The sequence below is a fragment of the Lissotriton helveticus genome, chromosome 7 (genome assembly GCF_964261635.1).
Source record: "Lissotriton helveticus chromosome 7, aLisHel1.1, whole genome shotgun sequence".
In the NCBI taxonomy this organism is placed as follows: Eukaryota; Metazoa; Chordata; class Amphibia; order Caudata; family Salamandridae; genus Lissotriton; species Lissotriton helveticus.
The window spans coordinates 1,366,470,710-1,366,488,829 of record NC_136068.1 but is presented as its reverse complement, the minus strand read 5'-3'; the positions used below and the strand labels follow the sequence as shown (position 1 = coordinate 1,366,488,829).

The 18,120-nt window shown below is 43.7% G+C and overlaps 1 protein-coding gene across 1 annotated transcript in view; it reads right to left on the bottom strand.

Annotated features, from left to right (window-relative positions):
* LOC144770291 (cytochrome P450 2B2-like) overlaps positions 1-18,120 on the bottom strand; it is a 393,669-nt gene that overhangs the window by 73,046 nt on the left and 302,503 nt on the right. The window contains exon 6 of the mRNA XM_078654687.1: positions 12,871-13,012. Coding sequence (XP_078510813.1) covers positions 12,871-13,012 — 142 coding nt within the window. The remainder of the gene's footprint in view (positions 1-12,870; positions 13,013-18,120) is intronic.

Sequence of the window (18,120 nt, the reverse complement as noted above, 5' to 3'; positions counted from 1 at the left end):
CCAGCTACATACACACCCTTACCACCTCCCTTATCGATGGGCATGGCACATGTTATGTTATGTTATGTTACATTTTATTTTTATAGCGCACAGCGACTCAAAAAGAGTATCCTGGCGCTTTCACAGCGAGACCTACAATAGGTAACACAACACGACAACAAAGCAGAACAAAGATGTGATAAACAGAAAAAGAAACCTATAAAGTAAACAGCCAGGTTTTAAGACCTTTCCTGAAAGCCAGTAAACTCGTGGCACCACGAAGTGTCAGTGGCAGAGCATTCCACAGCTGGGGGGCACGCAGACCAAAGGAGCGACCCCCAATGCGGGCTTTTTGAATACGCGGTACAACTGCCAGCAGCTGTGACTCTGATCTAAGTGCCCGTGCCGGTTGATAAAAGGACACTCTCCTTTGGAGGTACTTCGCACCTCCAGAGTGTAGGGCCTTATAGGTCAGAGTCAGCGTCTTAAAGATAATGCGCTTACGAATAGGCAGCCAGTGCAAGGCCTGCAAGAGGCATGACGCCCTAGCTCGCCTATTAAGACCATAAATGGCTCTCGCCGCCGCATTTTGTGTCACCTGAAGGCGCTGTAGCAGATACTCCGGCAGGCCCAGGTATAGGACGTTGGCATAGTCCAACCTGGACCCGATCAGAGCCTGCACAGTCAGTTTCCGGTGTTCTTCCGATAACAGGGGTAGAAACTTTCTTAATACCTTCAGGAGACCAAAGCAGGTGCCCGTCACTCCCAGAATCTGGGCTCTCATTGACAGACCCTTGTCCATCTTGACACCCAGATTCTTGGCCACTGCAGATGGGGCAGAAGGGGGAGACATGTCTATAGGCCACCAGTCATGCCAGTCAGGCTCGGACGTACACCCGAAGAAGAGCACCTCAGATTTCTCGGGGTTGCACTTGAGGCCACCCAGATTAAACCATCTGAAAACAGCCCCAAGGCACTCCCGGATGCTCTCCCCATTAAAATCTCCTCCCCTCTCACAGGAGAAGAGGAGCTGAGTGTCGTCAGCATAGGACACGATCCGGGCCCCGCAAGACTCCGCCAGAGCCGCCAAAGGGGTCATGAAGATGTTAAATAGGGTCGGGCTCAAAATAGAGCCCTGAGGGACCCCAACACCCAATGGCGGCATCACAGCAGAATCCGGCGTGGTCCAGACCGTTTGTCGGCGGTCGGCTAGAAATGAAGAAAACCAGCTGAGCACCGTCCCCCTGAGGCCTATCTCGAAAAGTCTCGAGAGCAGGCGTTCATGGGGGACGGTGTCAAATGCCGCCGACAGGTCCAACATGACCAGCATGGCCCTGCCTCCGGAGTCCAAAACTCCTTTATGTCTTCTGACACCTCCAGAAGTGCGGTCTCGGTACTGAGACTAGGGCGGAAGCCTGACTGGGACGGATGCAAGAGCTCATGCCCTTCCAAAAAATTGGAGAGCACCATTTGAATGTGTTTCTCCAAGACTTTCATCAAGGCAGGCAGGAGTGAAATTGGTCGATAATTGACCAATGCCTCCGGATCAAGACCAGGCTTTTTCAATAAGGGGATCACCATAGCCTGCTTCCAGGCTAATGGGACCAGGCCCTGGCTCAATGAAAGGTTGGGCAGCGGGTTGACCAGAGGATTTAGGACTTCCGCCATTCTCGCAAGAAACTTTGCCGGACAAGGGTCCAAGGGCGAGCCAGATTTAAGAGCGCCCAAGAGTCCTAACGACTCAGCGGCCGACAGGGGGGGAAAAGCTGCCAACAGTGGGCCAGATGAGGCGGCAAGGTGGAGGTCCTCCCTTATCCAGGTTGCACCCGCAGGCGCCACCAGGTGAAGGGAATCCTGGATAAGCCTAATCTTGTCCGTGAAGAACTTGGCAAGGTCCGCCGCCCAAGACTTAGGGGGCATATCATGGACGACATTCGAGCGAGGGGCTGTAAATTCCCTCACTATGGAAAAGATTTCCTTGCAGGAGTTAGCGGCAGCCTCAATTCTCCCAGCAAGGTAAACCCTTTTTCCAGCACGAATGTCCCGTTGGTAGGCCTTCACCGCAGATCTATACAGCAGTTTAGCCTCCGGATCGTATTGGGCACGCCAAGCTCTTTCCGCCGCCCTACACATTTGCTACACTTAATTTTTGGGTGAGACTTGAATTTTTTACAATTTCTATGATTTCAGTGGTATAAAATTAGTGGCAGAACCTCACTCTGATTTTGTCCCAGCACCACTGGTCCAGCTTAGATTTACATTTCAGATGTCCTTTTCTACTACCTGAGCAAGGACAAGACAGAGAAGTGTCTGGTTCTGTAATATTCACATTAAGAAATCAAACCATGGGTGTGTAGAGGTTTCAAGAGACTCTGAATAATTGCCCCCATTCATTGCCCCCATTATGGTATATGACTGAAACTTTGTGATCTTTCTTAGATTTAGTGGCAATAGTCACACAGTTTGTGCCTCCCCTTATGCTTTCTCAATTGTGCCCCTAATCCAGTTTGTACCCTTTCTCTCAGTGTGTACCTGCTCCTCCACTTTGTCTATTTTCTAGTCTCCGCTGTCCCCAAGTCAATGTGCCTCCTCTCTCGCTGTTTGACCCCTTGTGTCTTCTCTTACACAGTGCGCCATCTTAATGAATTTGTAACCTGGTATGCTATCCCTCTGGGACTGATCCTTCTTCATCTATTTACCATACTCAGTATTCTATACAATGCAGCAGTCTGTACAGTTTTATTTATTCTACCTACACGTTTATCTTTACTTTCTACTTGGTGCAAAATCATGAAATCTTTCTTGATGAAGTGGAAAATGAAGGTGCTTAACAAAGCTGAACGTATTAGCTAAAATGATTTTAAAAGAAGAAAGACTGACAAATACAATTAAATCTAGTAGCATCTTGGACTACTGTTGCTGTACGGTGCCCTTTTTTGTCTGAAAGATGTCTCAGCATTACTACAGCACATTTAAAGAGGGTTGTTCCAGAACACGAATACTGGGAGCTGAAACCCCATAATAAAATTTGGTTTCTTAAGGTGGATAATACTTGCAGCTGGTGTGGCGGTAGTAATACGGATTGCTACCTCTGATCCCAACCATACTAACCGGTAATGAGCTCTTACTATTATGGGATGGGCCTTCAAGTTGAAAAACAGTACAATTGTATGTGCAAGCAAAGTACTATATATAGAATATGTGAACTATAGAGACCAGCAGGCATTACTGTCTATTGAGGAAACTGTGCAAGTGATTAGCTTGGAAATCATGTTCTAACTCTACCAGAACATCTGTCTTGCCTTTCACTTTGGTGCCATTGCATTCAATAACTCTGTCCTTACGAGGTTTAAGCCAGGGATGCTTACCTAAGTTGAAAGCACTAGATAAAATAATGTCAAAGGAAAAAAGGCTGATAAATCAGATCAATTAACTTCTTGAAGGGTGGGTACCTGCATTCTGGAGCCATTGTGGGGTGTGTTTTTGCGTATATCACAAGATAGCTGTAACGGATATAACATCAATAAAAATCACTTCAAATGGGGTACCGGAGAGAGCTGCACTCCGAGGTACTCAAAATCAGAAATTACCTGTGACAGTAGTCCAAACAGGTTTTTGCTTCAACCATTCACCTTATGGTTTTGCAGGATTTGCAACACTAAAGCCAGAAAACCACTCTAAAAAGAAGTCTTTTTGAAAATTTACAAATCAATCTGAGAATTTGGGGACTTAGATCTGTACATTTTTTGTGGTAGGGAGGCAGTATCTGTCTCCTTCTCTGGGCCGGTAAATATATGGTGATCCGTCAAGCGGGGGGCAGAGAAGAAAGTGGGGTCTCAAAGCGCAAAATCCCTATGCATTTTCCATTGACTTCTTGAAGACAGGCTACAGAAAAAAGAGCTAAATGGAAATATATTAAATTTGGCAGGAAGTTTGATCTTAGTCCGCACATTGTGCTATTTGTGATTTGATATAAATTCATTCAATAGTTTTTAATAAATGGCTTGGCGGGAGCCATCACAGCTCCCATCAAGCAAAAGCAAACACTCCGATTCCAGCGGGCGCGAGCTATCAAAGTGCTCACGCCCGCTGGAAGTGGAGGTTTCATCTCTTGTCTGCGGGCAGGGAAAGAGATTAAACTATTGTTTCTGCACAGAGAGGTGCCATGTCAGGAGTGATGTAATATGTGAGGTTATAAGCAGTGCATTGTGGGGGTATACATTATAGTTAGCTCAGGTAACTATAACTGCTGAATTTCCCTGGTTTTGCACGAGTGAAATCTGAGACTGTTCTTTCAGTGAATTTCTAAGGTTTTTTTAATTCTATTTCCTAACTATAACGTCTCTGTCAGTGAATATTCAAAATGACAGCCTATCAGTAGGGGGTGAAGGTGAAGAACCACCAATGGTATTGGACTTAGGCGAGGAGGTTGATTTTTTAGTAAGTGCTCGATTACAGACCTTGCGCCCACGAAATCAACAACAAAATCAGCAGAAAAAAGGGCCAGAATCAACCGCCGCCGAAAAGAGCGCCGCCAAAAACACAAATACAAACAACAACAACAAAAAGAAAAAGTTTTGGCGAAACAACAAGAAGTAAATGACAAAACTATTGTCAATCTTTCTTCTGCAACATTAACAACAGCAGAAAAACAACTGATCAGTCTTGGCCTTACCTACTGACCCCTAACTGACTTCAACTATACGGCGACAAGAATTGATGTGTTCCGTTATATCCGGAAACTTAAGCTGTGCAAATTTTTCAACATCAAAAAAGGTTTGAGTTACACAGAATCTGACACAGTGGAACCCACCAGACCAGCCCTTCAAGCACGTGACATCAGAGGCTTGTTAACCTTATACCAACTGGGTGAGGGCGAAAATGGTATAAACATTGACACGTCTACGCAGGAGGAACTAAGGGAGGCTAAAATTAAACAAATCGGAGCAGGATCAAGTCCTTTCAAACCGACATCTAGCTTCATGCCCACCATGCCCAGGGATGCCATAGACTCATTTCATGATGTGGTGGTTGCTGACCTCAAGAAATTATATCACCAGGTGAAACACCGCAGGAGATCCAAGCAAGATCAAGAGAAACAATACTGGGCTCTGGTAACTAAGTTGAAAAATGATCATCAGAACGTGGTATGTAGCTCTGATAAAGGAGGTAACATTGTGATCTGGCCTCAAACACAGTATATTGCCGAGGCAACGAGGCAACTCTCAGATGCTACATGCTACGTCAAAACGTGTTTGAAACAATATGACTTGGCAAGAGAGAAATTAAGAAAATTCCTCTTCCAATACAGGAGGGGGGGTTTGATCTCCACCCAAGAATTTAAATTTCTACACGTAGAGCTGCCAGTCATGTCACGGTTTTATCTTATACCCAAAGTCCATAAAGGAGTATCACCAGTCCCAGGACGGCCAATCATATCGGCCATTAATAGCGTTGGGGAACATCTTGCTCAATATATAGACTATTTCCTGCAACTCCTGGTTACTAGTCTGCCCACATACATCAAGGACACTGGGCATTTCTTGAACAAAATCAAAAACACCACATGGACTGGGAACTCTTGTTGATAACGTTAAACATCGAGGCTCTGTATACGAGCATAGAACACCCCACTGGACTTAAGGCTCTAGAATATTTCTTGAGCACCAGACCAGCAGATTGTTACAATCATAATAAGATGCTGGTAGAGTTAGTGTCGTGGAGCCTGTACCATAACTATTTCATGTTTGGTAAGGATGTCTATCTGCAGAAGAGGGGAGTGGCAATTGGGGCCTGCTTTTCCCCTAGCTATGCGTGCTTGCACGTGGGCTATTGGGAGAAGCAGGTCCTCATGGGTGACCACCATGATACTGTCTCAGAACATGTGCAAATGTGGGCACGTTTCATAGATGATGTGTTTTTAATTTGGAGGGGGGATGAAGCCAGTGCCCTGAACTTTGTTGAAAAACTGAACATCAATGATTACAATTTAAAGTTTACTCACCATATTAGTAAGAACTCAGTAGACTTTTTGGATGTCAGGGTTTCTTCTAGGTAGGGTAATTTGGCAACCACCCTCTTTAGAAAGGACACTGCGGGTAATTCCACCTTGCACGCTAGTAGTGCTCACCCGCGACATACAATTGACAATAACCCGTATGGGGAATTGCTCCGCTTAAAAAGAATTTGCAGCAATGTAGAAGAATTGGAGAAATGTACAGCAGAAGCCCCTAACAGATTTAAAGCTAGAGGATACAGTGATCAAACTCTCAAAAGGGCAGTCAGCAGAATGAAGCAAAGATCCAGGGATTCCCTATTAGAGCAAACTAGTGGGACCACTAGGAACAGGGAAGAACATGAGAACTCGGTTATCAGGTTTATAACATCATTCAGCTGCCAGGATAGGAAGATTAGGTCGATTCTGACAAAAAGTTGGCCTATTCTCCAAACTGATGGTGTTCTGGCTACTGATCTTCCTGATAATCCCAAAATTACGTTTAGGAGGGGACCCTCCTTACGTAGCCATGTCTCCAATTCATTCCCTGAACTTCTGAAGAAAAAATCCTGGTTTCCACAACGACTTGGGTTCTTTAAGTGCTCAAGTTGTCGTGCGTGCAAATTTGGTGTTAATACCAGCACCTACATGATCCCATTCAGTCCAGCACCATTGCAAATTAAGGGTAATTACAATTGCAGGACAGAATATGCTGTTTATGTCCTGGCGTGCACGTGCAGCTTGAGGTACGTTGGGAGTACTCGGCTTGCGGTGCACGCCAGGATATTACAGCATCTTCGGGCGATTGTAAATAATGATAACTCTTATCCAGTGGCAAGGCACTTCAGAAGTGTGCATAACAACAACTTGGAGTGTCTCAGTTACTTTGTGTTGACGTCTGTACCTCAACCGCGTAGGGGAGGAGACAGAGACAAGCTGCTGCGTCAACTGGAATCCAAGATGATACTTGAGCTGGATACTAAGGTACCGAATGGGCTTAACACCACTGAAGATTTATATCATTTTTTATAGGGTTGACTAATCAATTATGACTAGCACTAACTTGCACCCTAACCCTCAACTACTGAATTGTAACACTATTAATCCAAGAGGCCGCTTCTACATCGTAATATTCCCTTTTTTTATTGCCAAAAGGTTATTTTCCTTGCTGTTTATTTTTTAACATTTCCGTCATTCACCCGTATTTTTCTTTGACCTGTAGAGACTGTAGATATGGATGTATTAACCAGTCTACAAAATTAGTTTTACACTCGTTATCACAGGTTTTAGGGGCACAAATAGTTTAAAAGGAGATATTTTACTAGATGCAGGCTCTATATCTGAGAACAGAGGGGTTGCCATCATGAGTGCATGTCCCCGAAGCATTATTAACAGCATAAGGGGTTGCCATCAATTTTAGATGTCCCCGCAGGATTGTAAATAGTTTTTATGGTCTTAACAGTACAGTATTAATTAACATCTTTTGCACAGAGTGTCAAGTTTACATTGCGTAGAATTGCACATTGATAAAGGACAGTTTTTATAATAACAATTCATTTTGTATTTAAAATGTTTTTAAGTATTTACATTATACTTTTAACTAAATTGTCTTTTTGCACTGAGTGTCATGTTTACATATTGCGATGATTTGCACTGGATGTGTATTGATAGTATTATACTGTTTTGACCGTATTGAAACATTTATGCAGAAACAATCTTGCTATAATTAATGAATTTATTCAGTTTAGAATTTGTATCCATGTGATATTAACATTGGATGTGGTTTTTTTCTTACCTCTGTACTCTGGTGTGCCATACAAACGTAGTAGTATTTTTTCTATGTCAAATTTAATCACATGGTGTGCACTAGCATTTTAAAAATCCAGGCATTGTGGGTAAACATTTGACTGTGATCAAGGGCATCTGCCCGAAACGCTTCAGTTCGCTTTGCTGCTAAGTTTGCCTCATTAAAATCTCTTTTGCCTTATATTGGATTTGTGTGGTACATTGGAGTCGGGGCGGGAGGGGGTCGGAGCGGGTGTGCACAGAGGAACGGGCGGGAGGAGTCGGGGCGGGAGGGAGTTGGGGTGAGAGGGGGTCGGGGCGGGTGTGCACAGAGGGACGGGCGGGAGCCCTTAGTGCACGCAAGCCTCAAATGCTGCCACCAGCCCCTTTCTGCCCCAGGCAACGCTGGGGCGGGCTGCTAGTATATTTATATATGAATATATATATATGTGTGTGTGTGTGTGTGTGTGTGTGTGTGTGTGTGTGTGCGCGTGAAGAATGGATAATTTATCAAAATGAATAAAAATCCAATTCAAGGATGAAGCATAATGTAATTTTACTAAATATGAAAACAAGCAGGAAAGGCCCCAGAACAAGTATCCCTAGTGTATTGGATAAGAAGTACGAATGGTCATGTTGCAGATAACATTTTTGTAAAACAAACATTTGTGGGGTGGACTGACCGACAGCATGGGTGACTATATCTTCTTAAACCTAGCGGATTGGTAGAAAATCACTGCATTGTCAGTGTTCAAGCATATCGAAAGCAGTGGCTTCCCTTTAATAAGTGTGTGTTGGGGACAAGTGCTTGTATTCAAGTATATGGTATTTCTAAAATATGAGCCTAACCAAAAAGCAGCAGAGCTGGACAGCTGAATTGTGATGGTTAAAGCATGGTCATGTAGTGTTCTTTAAAGAAGTGAGTATTCAACTCTTTTGTAAATTGGAGAAGTACTGGAGCTGCTCTGATGTTGTTCCATATCCTGGGTGAAGATGGAAATGGTCTGCTGCCATCTTTTACATTTTTACATTTCTGAGTCTGCAGTCTGATGGTAACTTGGCTGCAGGTGTACCGATAACCACCAGATATGGTGAGCAACAGGAGTCACTGTAGTCCCATAGGATATGGTGATGTGATCATATTTTTTCAGGTTCTGGATGAGACATACTTCAACATTTAGGATGCCCCTGAGGGCTTGATGAGAAGTTAAGTCGCTTTCTTCAGAAAATTGCTTCACTTTCTTTAACTGAGAGAGCTGGTACAAGCTGTCTTTGTTTTTTTGGCAATGTGTTCCTTTAGGGTGAGGTTGTTGTCCAAGGTGACTCTTTGTGCCTTGACATTTGGTGACAGTCGGGATTCGTAGCCCTCAAGGTTCAGGTCATTGAGCCAGAACACCAAGCAGATCCATGCAGAGGTTTATGATGACAGGAGACAACATGGAAACCTAGGGTACTCCAAACGTAACAGGGATCTTTTGGATCCTGGAGGTGCCCATGTGAACAAACTGGCACTGGTTGGAAAAGTAGGAGAACCAGTGGAGGACTCTGTCGATGAATCTCAATTTAGGTGTATAAGGGTGGGATGGTTGACTGTCGTAGGTAGCTGAAAGGTACAGCAATAACGCAAAGCACGGGTCATCTTAATCTGAGGTGAAGAGGGCATAGTCATAAGTTTGCAGTGTCAGTGCTGCAGTGAGATCTGGAGCTAGAATTATAATAAGGATTTATGTGATCTTGGAGTTGAACATAGACTGCTTTTTCAATGATTTTGCTGATAAACGTTAGTAGTTTGTGTGGTCATCAGGGACTGGTAAAGGTTTGTTCTTTAGGAGTGGGAGGATCTGACCTTTTTTGAGACCTCCTGGGAAGATGCCTTGAGTGACAGAGAAATTGACAATGGTGAGTAGAAGTGAGTATCCCCAAGTAAACTTTGATAAAGGACAAGGGTAAGACATCTTCATAAGAAGTGGATCTAAGGAAGTCAAGAATGTTTGTAAGATCTGTGAGGAATAAGGTTCTAAGACTTACCTTTGCAAGATTCTAGGATAAGGGGTGGGCGTAAGAGATGCAGCAGGTTTGGAGTTGCCAATGTGTTTTTGGATCTTCTACATTATGGTTAACTGAAAAAGAGGTTGATGGCATTGCACTTTTCTGTGGAATGAAGTATAGTTGGTGCAGCAAGGGGATTAAGCCGTGCTTGGTAATCTTGAAAAGCTTTCTGCTTCGGTTGGTGGCTTCACTGATGATGTTGGTATAGTACTTTGCTTTGGCTGATGTGATGAGCTGTCTGTTACGTTGACTAACTTCAATTTCTTTCCTGCTTGTGGATGGATCAATTATGGCCAGCGAGGTCTTTAGAGTATCCGGGTGCTGAAGGCTTTGGCTTGAACTGGTGTGTGTTAATTGAGGCATGGATATTCACATAGCTTTCCAAAAAAGTGTTGAGTATTTTAGAAGGATGTTGGCATTGGATGCGGAGCTGATAGGGTGAGAGATGAGTTCAGCATTAGGTTGTCAGTGGAGATGTTTTTGATATATCTAAAAGTTTGGTCAGATACCAACTAAATCCAGCCACTCATTTTAGGTGTTATGTTATGTTATGTTATGCGTTTTTTATTTGGCGCACAGATGCTCCAGCTAAGGAGCGTCCTGGCGCCCGACAAGGCAGCTGCACAACACAACTAAACAAAAAAAGACAAAATAAACAGCTAAGGGAATAAAAAGGTTTTCACCGCACGGCGAGGTGTCCATAAGTTCTATTTAATCTCTGTCAACGTCTTTCTAATTTCTTCTTCCTTCACTCTGTTGTTTTTTTAGTTATTCAACCAAAACCTAATGACTTGCTGCAACAAGAAAAACAATAGCAGTTGTTCCAGTTGGTTGTTGACAAGCAATAACAAAGCTGATAGGTCTGGCACTGCTAATGCTTTTTTTAATTATTTTTATAAATATGTATTACATAACTATTTTAAATTAGGGTGTAGTGTGCACATACATGCTCATACAGAGGCGACAGCCGTTGATTGCTTTTGCAATAAAGTTTATAAAAACATTCAAATATGGCAGTTCAGGTGAGCACATGCACGGGCAGATTTATTTGAAAGCTTCTGTATTAAAGTTTTTGACAAACATGGCTTCTGCATGCACATAAACAGAATGAGATGGGAGACCATTTAAAGATGACCATCTGTGCATGCGGTGATGGATCAAGCCCTGATCTGTTGACTGGGTAGGAGTGTTCTGATTAACTCAGATACTCTGTCCATCACCACCCCCTTTTTGAAATTATTTTGGCCACCATGAGTGTGGAAGGGTATGCTCAGACATGAGTCCCTTGCTCATTGCACCATCAGGATTCAAGCAAGCCGGGCCGAAGACGGCTGTAATGCCAGAAACCGGTCCCCGGAAGCTTGTTTCCTTTCCAGTGAAGAATTGGCTTGGTAGTTTGGTCTGCCCTGTTCCCATGATGCACTGGGCCAGGGACAGACTAATTTGCATATAGCCAGGTTCTGAACTGGGATGGTGCAGTGAGCTAAAAACGGTGATGGATCAAGCCCTGATCTGTTGACTGGGTAGGAGTGTTCTGATTAACTCAGATACTCTGTCCATCACCACCCCCTTTTTGAAATTATTTTGGCCACAATGAGTGTGGAAGGGTATGCTCAGACATGAGTCCCTTGCTCATTGCACCATCAGGATTCAAGCAAGCCGGGCCGAAGACGGCTGTAATGCCAGAAACCGGTCCCCGGAAGCTTGTTTCCTTTCCAGTGAAGAATTGGCTTGGTAGTTTGGTCTGCCCTGTTCCCATGATGCACTGGGCCAGGGACAGACTAATTTGCATATAGCCAGGTTCTGAACTGGGATGGTGCAGTGAGCTAAAAAACGGTGATGGATCAAGCCCTGATCTGTTGACTGGGTAGGAGTGTTCTGATTAACTCAGATACTCTGTCCATCACCACCCCCTTTTTGAAATTATTTTGGCCACCATGAGTGTGGAAGGGTATGCTCAGACATGAGTCCCTTGCTCATTGCACCATCAGGATTCAAGCAAGCCGGGCAGAAGACGGCTGTAATGCCAGAAACCGGTCCCCGGAAGCTTGTTTCCTTTCCAGTGAAGAATTGGCTTGGTGGTTTGGTCTGCCCTGTTCCCATGATGCACTGGGCCAGGGACAGACTAATTTCCATATAGCCAGGTTCTGAACTGGGATGGTGCAGTGAGCTAAAAAACGGTGATGGATTCAAGCCCTGATCTGTTGACTGGGTAGGAGTGTTCTGATTAACTCAGATACTCTGTCCATCACCACCCCCTTTTTGAAATCATCTGTGCATGCGTGCACACTCTATGGCAACCATTTTTGAAAAGTTTAGAAGCATATTCATGAAAATAACCATCTGTTGTTAAGTGTGCTAGAGCAGCCAACTTTGACTACATTAGAATCACATTCATAAAATGGCGGTGGCAAGCAGTGCATGCGTGGAATGCAGTGCAGTACAAGTGGTGACAAGAATCAGGTAGCAGTATACAAAGAGCTGCCGAACCTTCCCAAATTTGTTTATGTTTAAACAAATGAAAAAGCACAAAATGGCTTGGCACTGAAGGAGACTGCTTTCTTGGTCAGTAACACCTTAACTGCGCTGAACGTTCCGCGCTAGTGCGGAACGTTCTATTGCGTGGGCGGGCCCGCGACAGCCAACGGACGTGCGCAGCACTCCACAGGTAGTGCACGCGACGGCTGTTGGCCGTCGCCAGCAGCTATGAGGCTAATGACATTGTGCTTTGGCAGAATACTGTCGCTCACTGAGAAATTTCTAATGGCTGAAGAGAACTGATCCCACTGCTCCATACTGTGATGGGTGGAAGCAAAATGTAAATGTCAGTAAAGCAGACTAAATGATGAAGAGAACTGGTTGAAATACCCTTTATGATAGTATTTAATCTATATATTTTTGTTAAAATCAAAGGTCTTGATTAACTACAGACCTACAAAAGAAAACAGATTTATACATAGTTTGCTTGTTTTATTTGTCACACATGCAGTCAATATTTTGGTCACTGTTTAAAAAATATAACTTTAACCTACAATTCTGCCACATTCCCGTCCAATTCTTACCTTGAATTTCTGGGTACTTCAACATGAGCCTAAGTGCCCAGTGGATGGTAACAGCAGCAGACACCGTCCCGGCGATAAATAAGTTAAAGAGTGTGTTGTCAAGGCTGTCCAGAGTGAAATGAGTATTTGGATATTTGGCTTCCTAGTGAAACAACAAACAAATCAAGAGATGTAAATGGATACTGGGCCATAGATACATGCTAAACAAACAAACAATTGTTATAAAGCTACCTCAAATGTGAAACTCATTCTTATTGGTAGTTGCCTGCTGGACTAGTTATGGGCGTTAACCTCCCCCCCTTATGTCTGGAGAAAATTGATAGGATTCCATAGCACTCCCACGCAACTGCTGTACAGCATGCATGGCATTACTTGTGGATTTCAGAGAATCCCCAGATCAACAAGACATTAATATACTTTGGGGTTTACTACCCCCCCCACCCTATGATGAACAAACATCCAACACTGGTCACCACCACCTACACCTCTTCGCCTCCCACTTGCCCGCTGATCTTCACCTTCCCGTTTTAGCATGGAAAACCCAGAGTTTGGCTACATCTCTGCCCCATATCTAAATAAGGTGACCTGTGGGCATTTTACATTTCTCTCTTTAAACTTAAGCTTGATTCCCCAATGTGTAATGGAGCAGTACATTAGAATTGTCTTCTAAACGTCTTAAGACTGGCTATAACACAGGCTTTGACATAACTAATCCAGTTTGATCAGAGTTTTGTCCAGTTTTCGAAGTTTGAACGGTGTTTCAAACACTTACATAAATTGCACATAACCATAATAACAATGGTCATCGCTGCTACACAATTCATTAACAGCTTACACCCTATGCTCCTTCAGAAACTCTCTACGGCCATGCCACCATGCTTAGAGATCGGTCTCTTGGAGACCGAGACCGGCAAAGGGTTACTTGACACGCTCACCCAGCAAAGGGTGGCCATACATCCACATTTAGCAAAGGGTTTCAATGCCTTCATCGAAGGGCAACCTTAGTGAACAGGAACAAAGCTAGATAAACTTGTCTCTCTTATGAGAAGAGGGGGATCAACTCTGCATGCCTGGCAGTCATGCTAAGAATGTTTTCATCTGATAAGCCACATGCTCAATCACAGGAGTTGTGAGTGGGGAAAGTTTTTATAGCATGGCCGATCAAAGAATGAATTGGGAATAGAATTTTGCTTACCATCCATAATGTTTGAGGGTTTCATATTATTCTGCCTAAATATGTTTGCCTTTGCTGGTATTTGTATCATAATAATGGTAATAATGACCCTTACATTCTACAAGACATATAATAAAACTGTAATAATACAATCCATTATAAACTATTGTGTGTTTACTGATTAGGAAAGTATCCGGGATAAAACCCTCACACACATTGCAATTTCTCAGTTGTCCTCTAACCATTTCTCCTACAAATGTGTGCAGTAAATAGGGATGGGTGTGAGATACCCCTCCATTTTCTCCTTCTTTGCAGAGTGATGGGTATATAAAAAAAACTCTGGGGATAGGGAAATCTAACAGAGTGTATCAAGAAAGGAGTGATACATCAAAATGTTTATCTCTTGCCTGAGAGCACGATTCTGTTTTGAGTAGGTGAGTTTAGGTGTCTTGTTGATCCATATAACACCATTATATTGGCAATTTAGAGGGGTGCATATCTTTGAATAACCCTGCGTATGAGGCAGAAGACCTTGACTTCAACCTTTTCCTTGGACAGTGGAGTAACCTCAGAGTGGAGGGGATATGGCCTGTCTATTGCAAATAGGAAGAGATAGGTTACATTATCTTGGACTCTTTGGGGAGTTGGCTGGCAGGGCCTTTGATATAATTTCAGTAGTCCATTGCAATGACCATGACATCTAGCACAAGAGTAATCTTTTATGGCAGTTATAACAGATGAGGGATTCTACTGAAAACATGTAGCTGGACAAGGGTGTTTAAATGTCATTGTCCACCTGTGAGATCACTGACAAATATGGCTCAAGGGCAGCTCACAGGTTACTGATCTTTTTAGAGCCATGATAGTACACCAATGGAGGGAGACCAGCCACATTTAGGCACGGTAGAGACTAATCTCAGCATTAAGGCAGAGCCAATACTAAGTCACCCAGTTACAGAAGCTTTGTGGGCAGTTCATGATGTGCTAAAGATCCCTTGGTTCAAACATGAAGTGTAATTGTTAGACCTGGCATCGTTTGACTTAGTTTCCCCAGTCCGTTTTTGATTGTGTGCTGCATTTCGTTTTTGCTGGTTTTAGGGCTCTTGGCACTTTACCATTGCAGACCAGTACTAAAGTGCAAATGCTCCCTGTCTAAATTATACTGATGATTGCTTTATCTGTGATTGGCATATCTGGTTTATTAGTAAGTGCCTAGTACAGTGCAACATGTGTGCCAAGGGCCTATAAATTAAATGCTAGTAGCGGGCCTGCAGCACTGATTGTGCCATCCACATGAGTTGCCCTGAAATTGTGTCTCAGTCCTGCTGATGCAGTGTTTGGGTGTGCAATTTTAAACTACCATGTCGTGGTAAGTGCACCCACTTGCTAGGCCCAAACCTTCCATTTTATTAAATGTAAGGCACCCCTTAGGTAGGCCCAGGGTAGCCCAGTGGGCAGTGTGCAATGTATTTAAAAGGCAGAACATGTACTGTTGTGTTTTACATGTCCTGGTAGGGAAATATTGCTAATTTCGTTTTTCACTACAGTTTGTGTATCTCTCCTATTGGTTAGCATTGGCCCTGCCTTGTAACATCTTACAAGTCCATCTTCCAAATCGGTAGTTTGGGGTCTCTGGGCTCACAATTTAAAAATACATCTTTTAGCCAAGTTGGTTTTTAAATTGCAGGTCTGAAAATGCTACTTTTAGAAAGTTTATAAAAAGCAACAACGGTCCTTAATTTATAGTAATTAGGGAGAAAATGCAATTATAGACAACAATCTGTACTATAAGGAAACATGTGTCCAGCCGGACACTGATTTAATCAATGTTATGTTTAACAAAAATTGAGGCGAACAGTTACACTGTGGGATACAGTCCTGTATCCAGTACAATACATATAACAAAACAAAGGGTAGGGATTGCAGGCAATTTAAGAACAAGGAGGCGCTAGTAACAAGTTAGAAAATCAAACTAGCTGGCCTCATGTAGTATCCACATTTAGGTTATTCAATGGCAATTAATGTGTCACTACATAGACTGTCGACGGCGTTTCGATCCTACGTTTGATAAAGGATCATCATCAGGACTAAAATAGATTGCCTGATCATGCAAAGCCTGTGGAGAAGGGAAGCAAAGGGAACAAGGGACAGGATTTAGCCCTATGGCCTACAGAGTATTGCAATACTTTTGCCCATGCCATACTTAACGTGAAACCATCCATACGTGCTTGAGTTTGTGTCCATGTCACGCAGAACGAGAACATAGTATTATTTGTGACTTAAGGAGGTGTTGCCAGTGGTGAGCAGAACCGTGAGTTTAAATAACAATTTGCCTAGGGGGGGGGGGGGGGGGGGGCACTGTCAGAGTCTGGGAATGGGTGGATCAATTAGCACAGGATCTCACCTTTTGGGGCTCGGTTCTAGAATTAAGATTGTAGGTGAAGGGTCATGGCATCCAGGGAAGTGGTACTGGGAATCTGCAGAAGTTGAAAGAACAGGATTAACCTGAGAACAAGATGGAAGGACAGAAGTACCGGTGATTTGGAGGGCAGGGGGGCCAGTTACCTGTGTACACTGGTTGTGTAGCGCCTAAGGTAGCGATCAAGGCATCAGGCAGCAACCATGTTAGGGTGCGGTAGGTGTTTGAAGCAACCCGGAGGTGGTATGTCATCCTAGGGAAGGAGGGAAAAGGGGTAAGTGCTGGATTGAAGGCCAAGGCGAGCGGGGGACAGTAGGAAAGAGCCTTACCAGGTGTAATAGGGTACAGGAGACGAGCAGACGCCCGGTGGAAACTAATTAGTTTAAGCGGTTCCCTTCAATTGTGGGAAACTCAGGCAGGGGTGGCGTAGCCAACGATTACAGACCTGTAAGAAAAAATAATTCCTATGTAGCCACGCGTCTGGCGTAAGCATAGTCAATGACTGGGTCAAGAATCATAGTATTGTGGAGTCCTGTAGAGAGCCTTACCTTAGTGTCCAAGATGGGACATCCTGGCGTCCTTCAGGCTCAATGGCGCTGTGAGGGAAGTAAGGATCACGCGTTGTTTTAACCTGATGCTGCGGTCGTGGCCATCATGTGATTGGCGGAGGGAGCACGTAGCGTACATGTCAGGTGCAGCGACCATCTTGGGAGTGGCACGGGGCTGTGTGACTAGGGAGGGGAGCCAATCTGGGAAAGTTACTTCCGCCTAAGGCCCTGGGCACCAGTTAGACATCAAGGACGGCAATCTGGCATATCTCGTTTATTAGTAAGTCCCTAGTACAGTGCAACATGTGTGCCAAGGGCCTATAAATTAAATGCTAGTATCGGGCCTGCAGCACTGATTGTGCCATCCACATGAGTTGCCCTGAAAACGTGTCTTAGGCCTGCTGATGCAGTGTTTGGGTGTGCAATTTTAAACTGCCATGTCGACATGGTAAGTGCACCCACTTGCTAGGCCCAAACCTTCCATTTTATTAAATGTAAGGCACCCCTTAGGTAGGCCCAGGGTAGCCCAGTGGGCAGTGTGCAATGTATTTAAAAGGCAGAACATGTACTGTTGTGTTTTACATGTCCTGGTAGTGAAATATTGCTAATTTCGTTTTTCACTACAGTTTGTGTATCTCTCCTATTGGTTAGCATTGGCCCTGCCTTGTAACATCTTACAAGTCCATCTTCCAAATCGGTAGTTTGGGGTCTCTGGGCTCACAATTTAAAAATACATCTTTTAGCCAAGTTGGTTTTTAAATTGCAGGTCTGAAAATGCTACTTTTAGAAAGTTTATAAAAAGCAACAACGGTCCTTAATTTATAGTAATTAGAGAGAAAATGCAATTATAGACAACAATCTGTACTATAAGGACACATGTGTCCAGCCGGACACTGATTTAATCAATGTTATGTTTAACAAAAATTGAGGCGAACAGTTACACTGTGGGATACAGTCCTGTATCCAGTACAATACATATAACAAAACAAAGGGTAGGGATTGCAGGCAATTTAAGAACAAGGAGGCGCTAGTAACAAGTTAGAAAATTAAACTAGCTGGCCTCATGTAGTATCCACATTTAGGTTATTCAATGGCAATTAATGTGTCAC